This window comes from Copadichromis virginalis, linkage group LG2, assembly GCF_057382275.1.
Source record: "Copadichromis virginalis isolate Kocher_CV1m ecotype Utaka linkage group LG2, C_Virginalis_male_GT1.1, whole genome shotgun sequence".
In the NCBI taxonomy this organism is placed as follows: domain Eukaryota; kingdom Metazoa; phylum Chordata; class Actinopteri; order Cichliformes; family Cichlidae; genus Copadichromis; species Copadichromis virginalis.
Genome location: NC_140619.1, coordinates 29,944,131 through 29,962,198, shown reverse-complemented (window position 1 = coordinate 29,962,198; position 18,068 = coordinate 29,944,131). Strand labels below are relative to the sequence as shown.

The 18,068-nt window shown below is 38.1% G+C and overlaps 1 protein-coding gene across 2 annotated transcripts; it reads left to right on the top strand.

The window, feature by feature from the left end:
* The first annotated feature begins 13,288 nt into the window (after positions 1-13,288).
* LOC146717593 (uncharacterized) lies at positions 13,289-17,211 on the top strand. 2 transcript variants are annotated; one of them, XM_085478293.1, is made up of 7 exons: positions 13,289-13,333; positions 15,024-15,030; positions 15,414-15,734; positions 16,045-16,306; positions 16,373-16,536; positions 16,624-16,731; positions 17,033-17,211. In XM_085478293.1, the coding sequence occupies exons 1-7, from the start codon at positions 13,289-13,291 to the stop codon at positions 17,209-17,211; spliced, it is 1,086 nt and encodes a 361-aa protein (XP_085334419.1). The 2 variants fall into 2 exon arrangements, with proteins under 2 accessions (XP_085334419.1, XP_085334427.1); XM_085478301.1 differs by lacking the exons at positions 13,289-13,333; positions 15,024-15,030; positions 16,373-16,536 and having other exon boundaries at positions 15,439-15,734; positions 16,045-16,300; positions 16,616-16,731.
* The last annotated feature ends 857 nt before the right edge of the window (positions 17,212-18,068 follow it).

The window sequence follows — 18,068 nt, the reverse complement described above, 5'->3', positions numbered from 1 at the left end:
GGAGAGTGGGCATCCCTGCCTGGTGCCCCTCAAGAGACAGAAGCTGGAGGATGTCTGGTCATTTGTTCTAACACAAGCTGTTGGGGAATTATATAATATTTTTAACCAGTTTATGAAAGAGGATCCAAAACCAAATTTGTGTAAAGTTGCAAATAGAAATTTCCAGTTAACTCTGTCAAATGCTTTTTCTGCGTCTAAAGAGAATATTGTAGTTTCTAGGTTTTTACTGTATGAGTAGTCTATCAAATTAAGTAATCTACGTGTATTTGTTGATGAGTGCCTACCTTTTATGAAACCAGTTTGGTCAGGATGAATTAAGAGGGGGGTTATTTTCTCCAGTCTCTTTGAGAGAGCTTTGCAGATTATTTTAAGGTCTACATTTATAAGGGATATTGGACGATAGCTTGAGGGATATACAGGGTCTTTGCCTGGTTTTAGCAGGAGATTAATGTTTGCAGAATTCATATTTGATGGAAGTCTGCCCTTTTCTTTAATTTCCAACAACGTTCTGTAGAAAACTGGTGCTAGAATCGACCAGAATTCTTTGTAGAATTCTGCAGGAAAGCCATCTGGACCTGGAGCCTTATTATTGTGCATACTTATCAGGGCTTCCTGGAGTTCACCTGGTGTCAGTGGTGAATCCAGTGCCATTGCTTGAGTGTCCAATAATTTTGGAAGAGTTATGTTGTCCAAAAACTGATCAATTTCTTTTTTAGATGGGTTTATTTGTGGTGAATACAACGTTTTATAGAAATCCCTGAAAATGTTGTTTATTTGTATCGGTTCATATAATGTGTTCCCAGATGAATCTTAAACAGCACATATAGTTGTTTTTCTTTATTTATTTTTAGCTGGTTTGCTAGAAATTGACCGGATTTATTACCATGTTCATAATTTTGTAGGCGTAGTCTTTGTACTAAGAATTTTGTTTTTTTTATCAATTATCTCATTTAATTCTAGTTTTGTTTTGCGTATTTTGTTCAATGTTTCCTGATCTTGGTGGGACGCGTAGGCTTCTTCTAGTGATTTGATGTTTTTTTCTAATTCCTGAATATTTTTGTTTTCTTTTTTCTTTTTATGTGATGAGAAAGAAATTATTTTACCTCTCATCACAGCTTTCCCTGCTTCCCATAGAACAGAAGCTGATGTTTCGGGAGTGTCATTATAGTCCAAATATGAAGTCCACTCTTTTTTAAAATATTTAATAAAGTCTTCATCTTTAAGTAGTGATATATTAAATCTCCAGTTTTTTCTTGGCGTAGTATTATTCTTGTGCATTAGTGTTAAAGATACAGGACCATGATCGCTGACAGCTATAGGGTGAATCTCAGTGTCTGAAATGTCGTTCAGCAGTGAGCTGCTGACCAAAAAATAATCCAGATGAGAGTAGGAGTGATGGACATGTGAGAAAAAAGTATATTCCTTACTGGTGGGGTGAAGGGAGCGCCATGCATCGCAAAGACCAAAGTCGCTCATATACTGTTTGATTATATTTGTGGACTGCCAATTACACTGAGTTCCTGCTGTATTGAGCCTATCCATGTCTTCATTTAGTCCAAGGTTGAGGTCACCTCCAAGAACAAGTGTGCCATCTAAGTGTTCAGAGAGTGCACTGAAAAAACCGTGAAAGAATGAGGGATCATCAACATTTGGACCATATACACTTGCAATACATAGCTTTTTATCACGTATAGATAGTTTAATGATTAAGAATCTGCCCTCTGGATCTATAACTGTATCGAGTACTGTGAAATTAATATTTTTATGTATTAAAATTGCTGCTCCCCTTTGTCTAGAATTATAACAAGCTGAGAACACATTAGGAAACTCAGGTGTTTTAAGTTCATTCGAACCTCTAAGAGGTCTGTGGGTCTCTTGTAATAGGACAACATCTGCCTGTAGTTTTTTGAGTTGGTTAAATATTTTTAACCTCTTTTCTCTGGAGCCAGCTCCATTTATATTCCATGTAATGAACCTCAGTGTACCCATAGATGTTTGTGTATAACTAGGGATGTATGCTGTGTGCGTCGCTTAGACAGGTGGAGAGAATACGTCACTTGTTCATAAATAAAGAGAAGGAGAGAGAGAAAAAATGTGTGGCGAGATGCTCCCTGAGTCTGACTTTGTGTATGCATAGTTACTAATATGAGTAGGCTTGGCTTAAGTGTGTGTGTATCTTATATGACTGTGTGCGCTGTCTGACTGATGTAAATGTGCTGCCGTTGAGCGCATGGTGCGTATGTGTCGAAATAAAGGATGTTTGTGGATGAGTGTCGAAGCAGGTGATCGAGGCAGTGAAAGGAATAAAGAAAGAAACCAAGGACAGGGGTGAGCAGCATAAAACCAAGAGGGGGAAAAGAGAGGAGGAGAAAAAAAAAATAAAAAAAATAAAAAAAAAATAAAAAAAACGAGAAGAAAAAAAAAACAGAAACAAAACGTAAACATTCCAATTAAATCACTGACGGAGAGTGACGGTGTTAATTCTGCTATGAAATCACACTTTAAGATGCGATTTGATACTGGTACGTTAAACAGATGTTAATGCAAGTTAGTGTGAGTGGATAGGGAAATGGTGTAGCTGATTCTTATCTGGTGTGAGGTTAATACAGCCACGGAGTGATGTTGGGGTCCCGGTGGAGCTGTCCGTCCACGTACAGCCGGTCCACAGCGATGACAGCGCGGGAGCCCTTCTGGATGAAGCCGCGTCGGATTGGGAAGAGGACCCTGCGTCGTTCCAAGATCTCTTTGGGGAACTGGTCGTTCACGCTGAAGTCCGTTCCTTTTAATTCCCTGCCGCGGCTTTTCACATGTTGCTTTTGTTTGAAGTGGCCGAATTTGGCCACGATAGGACGTGGTCTCCCGGCCGTAGCCCGAATGGGGCCGAGGCGATGTACCCGATCGAAGACGATGTTTTTCACAGTGTCCTCCGGCAGCTTCAGGTGGGTTTTGATGAAGCTTTTTACCGTGGTCTCCGCGTCCTCTCCAGCGGCTTCTGGAATACCAGAAAATACCAGATTATCACGCATGCTACGAGCTTGTAGATCGATAACTGTTTCTTTTATTTTTTTATTTTCTCTATTGAGCTGGGTAACATTATCTGTGAGACATTTCACCGACTCCCTTAGCGTGGCATTTTCAGCAGCAAGCGTTTCCACCTGCTGCTGGCTGTACTCCAGGGATTCTCGCAAGCATTTAAATTCTCGGTGAAGAATCTCCACCAAGGACAGCCTTGCGTCGAAACTGGACAATCGCTTGTCGATTGACTCCAATATGTCGGCAATATCTTTGCCGGCTGGCGATGTTGAGCCGGGGGAATCTGCCGGGCGTTGTCTTTTCGACGACGGCGTCTCAGCTTTGGCTGGGGAAGCTGCACACAGGGTCTTCTTCATCACGAGATCCTGAAAGCACTGATCGATGTAATCTTGGAGAGTCTCTAAACTCTCCTCGTTGTTCTCCAGGGTGTTGGAGATTATTTAGACAAATAGTGTTAGTTATAAGACAATTGATAAGTGTATTTGGTAATGCTGAAGCTTAAATGAATTTGTTCAAATCTAAACTACCATTTGCTTTAATTTTCCGCCAAAATCTCCGGCGTCTGACGTCAGTTACAACATGAGTCGCTTACCTTGTCCGTCACTTCCGTCACTTACTCACCTGCTGCCCGTCTAAATGCAATCATTGCATTTGTGGGCAGCAGCTCTAATCTCAAGGTGAGACATATGTCTCACCTCCAAGAAGCTCAGTCACAAACCCGTAGTAGACAATTCAGGAAAGTCATTATAGATCTACACAGTAACTGTCAACTATAGAGCTTTTTGAAGAAACAGTAAAAATAAGTTAAAAATAGTTTTATTTACCTGTTCAGGTCCATCGCAGGGATGATAGTTCGAGTCCAGTGTCGGGAATCATTTCTGCGTACTACAGTGCGTGGAGTGATGGTATTTTATCACTTTTCTGCAGAAGGGAACATAGGGAAGGGAAGAAGGCCATTGCAGAGGACGCTCTGAATGTAAAGGGAAGTTGGATCCAGTAAGTAGCTGAGCCAACTTAGCGGGCTAAAGAGGCAGCTGTGGGCAGGCACTACACTTCAGCCAGATGAGAAGCTCTGGGCAGTTGTAACTGTATGGTAAGAACTGTAGGTAAAAGTATGTTGTAAGATGGCAGAGAAGGTTGAATGGTTGTGTGGGAAAGGGATCACTCAGCATCAACCAGCTGAAAAGTAGAAGAGCAGTTGGAGAGAAAGGAAAAGACAAGTAATGCAGTTTTCGGACATCAAGAGCTGACAGCAGGTCAAGAGAAAACAGCAGTATCCTGAGCAGTGAGAGGTCCAGCACCAGCAGTATGTGCAAACGGCATCAGCATGGAGAAAACCCCATCATCAGGACTGGATGGATGGAGATGCATTTCCAACAAGCGGCAACTTCACTGTGCATGAATGGACCTTGGGAAGACTGTCTGAGTTTCATAATTGCCATATTTGGAGTGAAATGGCAATGGAAAAGACAGCTGGATTACACAGGACAAAGCTGAAGAGAACTGACTGTAACTGGACTAGTCCAAAGTGGGGAGGAGAGAAAACCACAGTGGAAGGAGGAGGGGGAGGACACATGGAAGAACACTGTTTAGTGTGGGAGATCAAATTGGGTTAGGGAACCTGGGGAGGAAAACCGACTGCTTTGGGGTGGAGAATCGAAAACATGTCGGAGCACCACAAAGAGGAGGGGTATGTAATATCCCACCTGAACGTTCTTTCGCATACAGGGACGAGAGGAGCAAGCGAATCAGCGCTCAGGGCACAGAGACTAAACAGGTCTTAGACACACCATTTATTCCAGCGGAGGAAGAAAAACCAGAACACAAATACAATTACAGATAAAATGTTAAAATACCCTTATACAATAAAAACAACTTTCTCAATATGCTACAAACCCTGTCGGCAGAAATGAATATACACTATCTAAAATTCCCCACACAGTCCCGTCATCCCTCTGTCCAGCCACACTCGGGCAAATGTTCCTTATGTTTAAAACCAGGAGAGGAACTCCACTTCTGAGATGGGGACCACGCCAGCCAGAAAACAAAGGACGACGCTACCATCACGGAGCTGTCTTTTCCTGACGGTGCATCGCCGCGCAGTCCAGCCACACTCCACACTTGGGCCCTCGATTACTGCAAATGTTGCCTCCCTCGTAGCACCGCCCTGAAACAGACAGACATGGGTCAGCAACGTTGTTGGCCCGGCCGCAGCGACCCTCCCCCGGCAAAGCTGCACCTGACGCACAACAGTGGGAAAGCAATACTCACAGATGCAGGCAGAGGCTCACCCCTGCCCTCCTGTTGATTTTACTTGAAATAGTCTTTCGGCACAGCAGTTGGAAAGTTGGATCACCTAGCACGTTTTTTAACCCCCGTCTTCTACCACTAATAGTGGTCTAGATGGTAGATGGTACCGTAAGGTTGAAGTGCTTCGATGGTATGCCAACTCCTTTTTGCACAGTTTGCACAAAACCACACTTTTATCAAGGCTTCTGTTGGGTGGTCATTTGAAATGAAATTTGCTTCTGATCAGTCCTAGCAACACGCATATGCACTAGGTTTAAATGAACTGCAAACTGTAATCCACTTACAAAACTGTCTCATTTTATTAGAACAATTCACACTTGTATCCTTTCATGGTACATTTTATATATCTTCTCAACACATTTTTACACAGGATGAAAGGACAGAGGGTGTTTGTGTGGTGTGCAGACAAGATGTTACTTCCCATTGTAATGAATGTTATATCTTTCATAATTAAGAACTACTTAGAACAAAGTAGCAACAGTTTGAGAAGACATTTAGGAAAGTCACATCCTGGCAGTACATTTTCTTAAAGCAAATTAGAGCTGCTAGACGACTGTGAGTCTTCATAATTACAAGTGCAGCTGAAGGTGTCTAATGCTGGTAATGAATACACATGTTCTTTTTAAAACCACATGCCATATGTGACCACAGCTGACATGCGCTACACTGATGCCACTCGCGCCATTTCTTCATAGTTCAGAGTTTTTCCTCTTGTTATTGAAATGAGCGTGCCAGAAGCAGCAAATGTAAGAGGCCTCTAAAATACACAAAAAGTGGAGCTGTTGGATCAGGATATTAGCTGTAATGAATATTAAAGACAGATAACACGCTACTTTATCTGAAGACATACCATCCCTAGCTGCTAGCACTGCCTCAATTCTGGATGTTTCCACAGACTCCTCTAAATTCTTAATTTACAAACAGCAGTTGCACAAAATATATAATTATTTTCTTCCCATTAGTACTTTTCACTTCAAGAAATTGCCCTGTATGATTCACAGGTAAGTATGTTGTGAAAATAAGTAGTATGTTGTGACATCAGCAACTACTTACTAATTGCATATTGAGTCACTCACTTGAGTAAAATGTGTTGTTTCCTTCACTAACCTAACACAGAGAGCCAATAAGGTAAGGAAGTAACACATATTGTACTATACTGCCCGTATACTACTTAGTGTTCTAAATGATGAAGGGTCTGAGGTCAGACTCAAACCTGGGCCACTACATTCAACCATGTGGCATATGGTCATCTTGTCAAGTAGTGAGCTAAACCAGTGCCCTAACGTTATGAAATTTATCACAAATTTAGAGAATATAACAAATTTCTACTGATGACTTCATCTCATGAAATTGCTGATAGATGTCAATGTGTAGATCAGCTGAGCTGGTGATTAAATAGTAACCTTTCCTACTCAAAATGCTGTTAGAACAATTCTAATTTTATAACGTGCTGTCACAAGAAACTTAAAATGGGTGCCAGTTGGTCCACCGTGTCATTTGTTGTTTTTCCACATGTAAGGTAGTAATAAACAAACATACAAGAAACTTGTTTCCAAACACTGCCTCTAAAATATCTTCCACAATTTCTGTCCGAAGTCCACTCTCCCTGCCTGATCCAAATAAAACACAAAATTACAATATGTTGTTGACATTGTTTTCAATGTCTCTCCTTACAGAATGTTTAACCAATTAACCAATATGTGTAATTGTGGAGGCTTAATGAAAGTATCACACATTTTTTTTATAAGTTCCTATACAATGAAAATATGGCATATTTAATTGACAGATACTAAAAAAAAATGCCAACTTAGTAAATCAAACAGAAAACCTGCAATGTGAGCAGAGAATCTTAAGCTAACAATAACATATTTTTTTGGAGCACAATGGCTCAACACGTCCAGAATTTTGTACCAGGTATAACTAACAGAATTACTAAGATTTAAATGTAAAACATGTCAAACATTATAGATTACTCAATCTGAAGACATACCCTCTGCCGGCATTACTACAGTACCACCTGTGCTCCTCAGCACTCTGTGCACCTGAAGAGAAAAGAAGGGGGGAAGTGTCCAAAAAAAATCAAATCTACAATGTGTTAAAGAATCTTTAGTCAAGAACAGATTTGCCTTCCAAAGTGTGGTGTTAGACACCACTGTACCTCTGCTATTTAAAAAGCAGACTGTTAAGAGTTTGGGTCAAAACACTTTGTGTTTTAGTTCATAATGTTTTTCCCTTTTTAAAATTCAAACTAAGAAGATATGTAACTTTTTAGCTAATAAAAATATGATTTTCTTCTTTAGATTACAGTTGATCATGATAGATTAATCAATCACAATCAAACTGATATTTCAAAAGACAAAAATATTGATTTTACAGTAACTTTTTTGGAGAAGTTGTAAACAGATCACAGTTGTTGGGTTTTACAAACAGAACTGGAATGTATCCTAAACCAGTTGAGAGTGCTGATCATCACCACTCAGTTTTTCAAAATAAACCCTTACATTTGAGATTAAATTACTTTCTGTAGTGAAATATAATAAATAGGGATGGGTATCGTTTAGGTTTTATCCGATACCGGTGCCAAATCGGTACTTTTGAAACGGTGCCGGTGCTCAAACGGTGCTCAAACCGGTGCTTAAAGAATGGAGAACACAAAATTGGTCCAAAAACCTCTCATGTTGTTATGTGCTGGATTGTCTCTTTACACAGCCTGCACCTGGGGTCTTGCCTGGTGTGATAGACCCCAGCCTCAATGGATCTTGTGCTCAGCGCTTGTTCTTGTGCTGCCATGATTAGTGCCTCTGTGCTGTCTTTAAGTCCAGCTTTGTCCAGCCACTGGTAGGATTTCTGGATATCAGCCACCTTCTCTATCTGCCGGTGGTACATACCGTGCAGGGGCCTGTCCTTCCATGATGGGTCCTCGCCTTCCTCCGAGGAACCATATATATATACATATACAGACATGTACATGTCAATATTAAAGTGATAGTCCGGTTTCCTTCATTTGTGCAGTTGTTATAGTAACATATTTTAAATGTTACATGTTCCCCTAATGACATGCTTCTTCCTGTTGTCTAAAACTTTTTTGGATTAACATGTTCATATGTACAGGGTTTAAATGAACTTCAAACTGTAATTCACTTAACATGTTTTTACACATAATGAAAGGACAGAGGGTGTTTGTGTGTTGTGCAGACAAAATTTGTTATGTGTTATAATTTAGAACAATTTGAGAAGACATTTAGGAAAGTCACATCCTGGCAGTACATTTTCTTAAAGCAAATTAGAGCTGCAAGACAACTGTGAGTCTTCATAATTACAAGTGCACATTAAGGTGTCTAATGCTGGCAATGAATACACGTTCTTTTTAAAACCACATGCCATGTGTGACCACAGCTGACATGCACTACACTGACACCACTCGCACCATTTTTCATAGAGTTCTTCCTCTTGTCGTTGAAATGAGCATGACAGATGCAGCAAAAGTAAGAGGCCTCTAAAACACACAAAAAGTGCGGTTGTTGGATCAGAATATTAGATGTAATGTACATAATAGATGGATAATACACTACTTTATCTGAAGACGTACCATCTGTAGCTCCTTGCACTGCCTCAATTCTGCATGTTTCCACAGACTCCTCTGGGCTCTGTGCACATAAAAAGAAGGTCACAGGCTAGCAGCACATGTAGTTGGGAAAATTCTTAATTTACAAACACCGCTGAACAAAAATGCAATTATTCTCCTCCCATTACTCCTTCTCACTTCAATAAATTGTCAAAATAAGTCGTATGTTGTGACATCAGTGTTGGAAGTTTTTATTTAATAAAGCCTGCAGACAAACGGTGAGCGGCAGCTAACATCCCTTAACAACATATTTTACATTTACTTTGAATTTTCATTTTAGTCAAAGCCAAATAAAAACATGTAGGTAATACTTCATCATACCTTGGTTAATAAGTTAGTAAAGTCATAGTCAAGTACTTTTAAGTTAATTTTTATACAATAAAAATTATAATGTCACAAAACATTAACAGATTTGTAAACATTATCTAAACTGTTTTTATAACATAATAGTAACGTTAAAACAATGTTAATAAACTCTGTCTACAGCATCTATAAATATTGTACACGTTTATTAAGGAGGAACCTGGAGGACCACGCTACATGTTTGAGTGTTTTCCCCCTTTGTTCCAGTTTTCTTTCACCATCTCTTTATTTAGTTTAAATAATAGTTTAGTGTGTGGGGGTTGTGCCCAAACGTTTATATATTTACAGTTAGTTAACCATAATAATACCAAAGTCTTACCAAAGTTTACGCTTGAATAAATTGTAAGTACTGTACTTATAATTATCACTGTGTTCTCATCAGCACACAGTTTTCCTTACCTGAGGCTAGTCTTTGCTGCACTGGGATCTCCCCTGATAGCAGTGTCATGCTGTGTTGTGTATCGGGAACTGAAGCATCTTAAGAAGACTTCTAACAAGGCGGCCCGTGATCAAAAGAGGTTGATATACAATTACATCATTTCAGTGCCATAATTTGATGGGTAATTGTAAAAGTATTTATTTTGCTATAATTGATTTTTTTTTCTTTCACAGCCTCAGGTGTGAAACAGAGAACATAAACCTTAAGTGTGAGTCTGAGCTTTAGTGAACTGAACTCACTCGTGATCAGCACTGGACACTGAACTGAGGATCAATGAAAAATGAAAACAGTTAGGAGGTGACTGTGGAAGTTTCATATTGTATCAAAAACAATTTAAAAATGTTATGCTTGCAGCTTTGTAATCATATTTTGGAGATCAGATAAGAATATACAGTCATGTATATTATCCTGATTCAAAATTCCTTAAATAACAATAAAAACTTTGTAAATGAATGGGAAGTCTTTTTCAGTGAGTTAGTAGGGATTAAAAAAAATAAGTATATATATATATATATATATATATATATATATATATATATATATATATATATATATATATATATATATATATATATATATATATATACACATAGTGTTTGGAAGGTTACTTTTAAAATGTATTCCACTACAGATTACAAAATACATGCCCCAAAATGTATTCTGTAACGTATTCCGTTACGTTACTCGATGAGAGTGACGTATTCTGAATACTTTGGATTACTTAATATATTATCATGCTGTTTACAACTACGTGAATGTACTATTGCTGTGATTTATTACTGTTACTGAAGGTCCGCAGCTCCGAAACGTAGTAAAGGGACCTCTGGCTAATACGTCAGGTTCCGTGTCGGGCTCGTAGCCGAAAAATAGCTTTACTTTGTTGTCTGGGTCAACTTTGCTTGCGAGAGACAAAGAGAAGCGTTGAAAGACTGCTCCAACGGAACTTATTGTTTTGGAGGAAAACACAAACACAGCGTACAGTTGAGTCTTAATAGCTTACTTACAACTGGGCTCGTCAGGCACTCTTCTTGGCTGCAGTGGTTATTATTATATTTATATGCTTCCAGCTCCCGTTTTTGCTCGATGACAACTCGTACTTTTCCTTTTTCTCCCTCCCTCGCTCACAGACACATAACAGGTATGGCAGTCCATTCTCCCTGCAGCATGGACTACACTGCCTATGATGCTACATTCTTTAGAGCTATACCTGTAGCATTCTGCCTATTAGCTTAGCACAACAACAACAACAAAAAGGCGCTCTCGCACCCAGGAAACACGCAGAGAGAGAGCGTCACCCTGTAACCATGGCAACCGTAACCTTGCCGCCTGGAACAACAGAACATACCTGTCAAACAAACCCAAACAGTCCTGACCCGCCACAATATGAAACAGGGAAGTACCGCCGTGTAAACCATTTATTTCAACAAAGTAACTGTATTCTAAATACCACGTTTTTAAACGGTAACTGTAACGGAATACAGTTACTCATAATTTGTATTTTAACTACGTAACGGCGGGACATGTATTCTGTTACTCCCTGTGACAAAGTGGGTGAGAAGACCATTTGTCTACATTCTTAGTTAACATTCTTGTTTTGATTTAACCATATTTCACATGTAATCTGCAATAGGCAAACATCTACTATCCCGGGTTTGTTTATGTTCTGCACTTTTACAGATTATATAATATAACATCTTGGTTTAAATCAATTCATGCAAGTTTGTTAAGTTAACATGTTATTTATTTCAACTGTTAATTTGTATTGTTTGAACTTACCTTTACCTACCTGTCTTCCAGAAGCAAAAGGAGGAAATGTAGTTCTACTTCCTGCTTTATACCTTCTGGGTTCATCTGAGGTCACAGGAAGAGACCAAGGGCAGGAGGGGAAGAATTCTTATAATTTAATAAAGTTGATTTTAAAGGGTTTATAAAGAAATAGATTTAATGTTGTGATATGTATTGATTACACCAGAGTTTATGTTGCCAGTCAAGAGGAGTAGTAGAGGATGAATATAATCATGTTCATCTCACCTACCTACTGAATGGAATAGTCCAGAGGAGAAAGTGTTTGATTAAGGGGACTATTTAAGCAGACGAACTCAGGTGTTTCAGGAGAAGGGTTCAGGTCAGTGTAGCTGTGTGCAGTTTGACCTTAATTTCCGTTGATTTAAGTTCAGTTATGTTTATTTGAATTGAGTTTATTATAGAGTTGAGTTTCTTATTTGTTTCTTTGTAAATATTCTTGGGCCACAGAATGGTGAATAAATCACTTGCTACACTGGACAGCATCAGTCTCCTGCACTTCTTTGACCGCTTAAGTCGAGTCCTACCACACTCCCCAACACTGTATATTATATATATATATATATATATTGTGGAGCAGGGAAATTATTTTACTGCTATTGTTAAATAATTGTCATCATTACCATTGCATTAATAATAAAATCTGGAGTTTATATTGCATTCAGGGGTTAAACAGTGTCTCTTTCAGAAAGACTGAGTTGCAGGCTGACAGGAAGTTGTATGCAGAAGTGAAAGCAGATAGTTATTTTGAGCCGCAGGCTAAGACGAGGCTTTAACAATGTAACAGATAGCTTTAAGAAGGCCTTAAGCAGTTATGACTATTTCATACACAATGCATATCTGTGCTTATTAAAGAGTTGGAGCTCGGTCAATTAATTGGGGGTCGGAAGCTTTGTTCGGCGCGATGTTCGGACAATCTATTGTGCAAGTGACTTGGAGCCATAGAAGGAATTGCAATACATGCTTACAAAACACTTATATATCAGATCATTTTATATTAAGGTTTTAGTAGAGGTTCTTGGTTAAAACATTTATTTAGTAGAAGACATACACATAGTCTCAGTGAGCCTCTGGTCTGGTAAAAGGTCAGAAGTGCAACAGGTGAATTGAGAAAGAGCATGTGAGGTCGTGACACACACACATAGAGTTAAATTTATTTAGAGGAACCGTCCTTGTTGTCTCGGCAAGAAAGAGGAACAAGACAAGAACTGAAAGGAAGACAGGAAGGGCTAGCCATGAAAATAGAAGATGATTTTCTAGGTGAAAAGTCATGATGATGTTGATCTGATCTATGTATAAAATGTACCGGTGACGCATGAAGGGGCGTCAGTAAACAAACCCTGATGCTATAAAATATCTGTTCATGCTTTGATTGAGTCGAGGACTACTGGCTGTCTGCGTACAGAGTGTCTTCCCACGCGTGTATTCATTAAAATCATCGTTTGACTTCACCCGGCCGGATCGGTGTGGTTATTCTTCGATCACCTCTTGTACCCTTCCTCAATATTGAATCTTAACAATATATAAATATATTGCTGTAGTTAGAAATATATTAAAAGATATATCAAACCTTGTGGGTTTTGGCTTTATCACTTTAGTGTGTCTTTGAATGAACCTAAAGAAGTTTGAAAATAAATATAACTGTTTTAATTATAACTAACAGGGCCACATATTCATCAGTGTGGATCTGACTCTAGGGACATTGACAGGATAAAATGAAGATGGACTCTGTGGGAAAGCTGCTTGTGTCCCTGCAGCTTGTATGTTGACCATTGTCTGCGTTTCACTTCCTTCATATAGTAGCGGTGTAAAATGAACATATCTCCTCATATGGTGAGACCTCAGGGTGAAACTGAGGCTCTCAGTGTTGCTAAAATATTCTCAAACTTCTACATTGTTTCACACGTCTATTTTCTCATGCAACTGAAGAACAGAATTCACTCAGTCAGCTTCATTGTTTTAATGAAGTTGACTGTAAGTGAATTATGACATCACACAAAAGCTTTCTCCAATTTATTTCACCACTTTGTAAGTGGTGCTAATGAATAATTACGATTAATAATTAAATTTTTAAAAAAGCGTTAACTTTATTGTTATATTTATATGTTAGCTGTTTTTTTAAGGTAAAATGTAGTTTGAATCTAATTTTTATACAGTGCACATAACTCAACTTACTGTCAAACAAGAGGACCTTTATATGACCATGATTGAATCTATGGAAATACTGTATGTCAAAAACAGACACATGTATTTCTGCACTTAAAAATAGGTCAAACAGAATCATTAGTTATGATTTTGCACTAGAAATGGTGCTATGAAGAAGAGAGACCCTATTGCTGTGTAAACAATATAACGACATTACTTTTAACGTCTGGACAAACATATTGGTAGGTGTGAGGTTTCTCTCTACTGGTTCATAAAGGGATTGCATTCAAGCTTTTACACTTTTACACTTTAACAGGAAAGGATCAGCACTAGTTACTTTGGTTGAGATGGCAGGAGCTTTTTAGGTTAATTTGTCCAGTAGCTGTATGTCGTGGCATTGAATTTGCCCTTTTCTGTGCTACTATAGGCAATAAATTGGACAGAAATATTTCAGCAGGCAAAAATGGTTAAATTATATATAAAATAACAGAGAAATTCTTCAATGTAAAGTAAAAAGGCAATGAGTTTCATTATTTGAGACGCGACTGTTGGTCTGTTCTTTAGTTTTGTTCTTTGGTGTCAACATAAATCTTCTTCTTCTGTACTTTTGTCATGTAAACACATTATGCTTGTGTTTGGTCCGTTTATAACATCCTGCCATGCGATTGCATTTGTCCCTAACCACCAGAAACCCTCACGTTAACTTTTATCAAGTGGAAAAAAGTTAGCGTTCATCCTTCAGCTTCACTGTGTTAATGTTATGCTAACGTAGCTGTTTTGCTAGTGATCACGTAGGACATCATTATATACCAGCTAGTCCGACTTCAGTAACCCTACAAAAGTCCCTGCTGTACATTTTAATTTTTTCAGAAATCTCTCAGTCAGAACATGGCATATGATGTTTAGGTGGAAACTAGCGAGCTAATTTCCTGCTAACTTCTAACTCCGTTGAATTTAATAAATCTGTTTTCATGGATGCCTGAATGTTAAACTTAATTGTTACACGTGGTTAAGCAGCAACACTGATCATTTTATTAAAGATGAAAGAATTTAGACAGTTTTTAAATCTCAGTGATGCCACAGTGTTCCTTTGACTTTGGGACCTGAAGCAGACGGAGTTTTGGACTCAGATTACTCAGCAAGGCTCCTGACTACGGCAGCCTAATGCTGCGGCAAGCCATCAAGCGGTGTGCCTTCATAGCTTACCAAAGTCGTACTAAAAGACTTTTTGACAGATTTCTGCGCGCCGTGTACTACATAAAATTGGTTCGAGGTCATTAAGCACAACCAGAATTCATACATAAGGCACACAGTTGATTTTTGAGAAAATTAAAGGATTTTAAGTGTGCCTTACAGTGTGTAAAATACGTTATACAGAAGAAAAGAATATATCATGATATATATAGTTACCGCATATGCTTCAAATTATACCATGATATGGATTTTAGGCCATATCGCCCAGCCCTATTTGGGAGTATATTATTGATTAAATGTGTGTGCACTTGACGCTCTATTACCTGCACCTACTCAGAGTGAAATAATCAGAGCTCGTGTACTCATGGCAGTAGTGTTATTAAAAATAATTTGATAAACGTTATCATTTTATACAAAGCTAATCCAAAACACTGGATTCACAACATGTTAACATGAAACACTGAAAAAGAAAAAACTTTTTTAATGTTTCAAAATTTGCAGGTGTGGAAACTCACTGTGATGGCAGACGGGATGGAGCTCAGTGTTATGGAGCTTTGGGAGGAACTGTGGACATCCAGCTGATGGACAGCACCTCAGAAATACCTAGAATCCAACTGTTAAAGAATTCATTAAAAATACTATTTGTCAGAAATAATAAGGTTATTTCTAATACCGTAGTACATAGATCTAGCTTTTTTCCCAGAAATGGAAAATTTAGGATCAATAACCTGAGCAGGAACGACAGTGGTAAATATACCCTTCAAACCTTTGATTCAGATGGAAGATCATCAGGTGTGCTGACTTTACAGTTGCTTTTTCAAGGTAAATGTTATGTTAATAAGTAATTAATTAAATTAATTAATAACCAATTTAACATTGTTTTCGTAATGTATATATCTTACATAATTTCAGATACATATAGTTTGTGCATACCCTGTTCTTTATTAGGAGAGTATAAGCAATGATGTCTAGACTTAACACTTGCTTATTCAAAGTTGAAGGTTACTATTGGGAAATGACACTAATTAGTAGATAGAAACTTAACAATGTTTTGGTAATCTATATATCTCCTTTTTTTATTAGAGAGATTTTAAAATCTAAAACTAAACTCATCTGTGTGTGTTTCTCTCAGCTCCTGTGTCCTCTGTCCTGCTGGTCTCTCAGTGTCTGTCCCAGGGAGAGATGAGGGTGTCCTGCTCCTCTGAGGGAGGGGACAGTCCTCAGTACAGCTGGACTCTGGATGGACGCACACTGACAGTTGCTGAGCTGCTTTCTGTAAATATTAAGACTAACATCATCACTCTGAAACAGCACGTCTCAGGAAGTCTTGTCTGCTCAGTCAAAAACCATGTTAGTAAAGTCTCCAAAGAAAAGAGGATATCTACCTGTGTTGAGTGAAAAAGGTGATAGTTACAACTTTGATAATTATATCACTTTTTACATTTTTGATAAATTATTAGTTTTTTGCTCATAGGGTTCATTTTCATCAACTGCACCTCAATCAATGGGACACAGGTGTCAGAGTGGGTGTATGAAGCCAATAACACCCTGTGCATTGAACCAACAAGTGAACCCACCACAACCACACAAACTGCAGTGGGTAAGAGGAATGACCCATGGTACAGTGGAAATTGAAAAAACAGCTAGATCCATTGATATCATTTTCTCCTTTCTTCATTTCATGTTTGACTTAATTCTTTCTATGAAATAGGACATTTGCCACTGATCAGTGGTGTTCTCTCAACACTTATAATTTTCTTAGTTGTGGTTGTAGCAGCAATCTGTGCCCAACGGAAAAAGCAAAACAGCAAAACAAAAGGTACAAAACTTCTTTTCCCTTACTCACTTTTCTTAAATTGCTTTTTTACTCTTTTTATAAATATACTTAATTAATGCAGTCTCAACAACAGTTTATTTATATCTCTGTTATATGTCACTTAAATATTGTTAAGCAGCCACAGTTAACACAGTAAATGTAAAAAGAAAAAAGTTAAACAGCTTAACAAAATCCAACATAATGTCTAAAGCTCGCAAATGAAGTTTAATACAAAGTGCGACTATTCCTCTAATTATTCATTTATTATTTTTAAAGCAACCGTTTCTTCTTCTTCTGACTGCAGAGGAAGAAAATGATCAGGAAGAAATCTTTGCTGATCTCAGGGTCGTGAAACAACAGGCGAAACAACTGGAGAAAAGAGCAGAGCTAGAGTTCTGCCAAGTCAAGTATTCAAAGTGTCCTTGGCAGACTGAACCAACGGGAGATGATTATTTGTATGCTAACGTTCATAAATTCAGGTGATTTAAGTGGTCAGTTCTTCCACACAGACTGCATCACTGAAGATCCATGGAGAGAAGAGCTGATGTTAAAATGTCTAAAGGTCTTTAATTTAATGTGATTTCCTATCAGAAAAATATAAAAAGCTAATACTTACTGATTTATTTTACTTTAATCTGCATTATACCAGAACACATGTATTCTTTTATGATCTCTTGATTTAAAGATAGTATGTTATATAAACACTGTGAGTGTTTTCTGCTTTTGTATTCTGCAGACATGATGATAGACTATTTTGATGTGGGAGTTTTTCTTTTTTCATGTGAACTTGTCTAGTTTTTGACTTGGTAGAAGTTGGAACAGATGATCCTTAAATTAGAAATAAATAAAGTAAATGGCTAAATGTTTGTACAAATTTCAGTGCAGCAAAACCTTTGGACAGTGATAAAACACACTAGTATAAACAGTTTTCCTCACAGATTCCTTACAAGAGACACAGATGACATTCTCTTATTTTATTTTTTTTCTTTTCTTTGCCTGTCCCGTTTGGCTCTTTTGCCATCAGAATTGTTGTCTAAAGGCAAACAAAGATGCCCAACGGATTTACTTTACCAAATTGACCATCCCAGCCTTGCCGTAATGGTCCATTTGATTCACCTTTTATTGTTTTTTTGTTTTTTTTGTTTATTTCATTTTCACTTACTGAATACGGGACAGACTTGACTGGGGGAAAGAAGGGGAGAAAGAAAGAGGGAAAGAGAAACAGCTGAGAAGAGGGACGGGGGACAAGGGCAAAAAACATAAACCAACAGAACGGGCAGAGAAAAAAAAAATGCATATATCAATCACCTGGATCACCTGCTGAGAAAGAAAAAAGAAAA

What these genes read in the sequence shown, in the direction of transcription:
- LOC146717593 (XM_085478293.1), top strand. Translation starts at nt 13,289, where the DNA reads ATGAAGATGGACTCTGTGGGAAAGCTGCTTGTGTCCCTGCAGCTT. An exon ending in TTTACAGTTGCTTTTTCAAG is followed by an intron (nt 15,735 to 16,044) that starts GTAAATGTTATG and finishes TGTTTCTCTCAG; the next exon opens with CTCCTGTGTCCTCTGTCCTG. An exon ending in AGGATATCTACCTGTGTTGA is followed by an intron (nt 16,307 to 16,372) that starts GTGAAAAAGGTG and finishes ATAAATTATTAG; the next exon opens with TTTTTTGCTCATAGGGTTCA.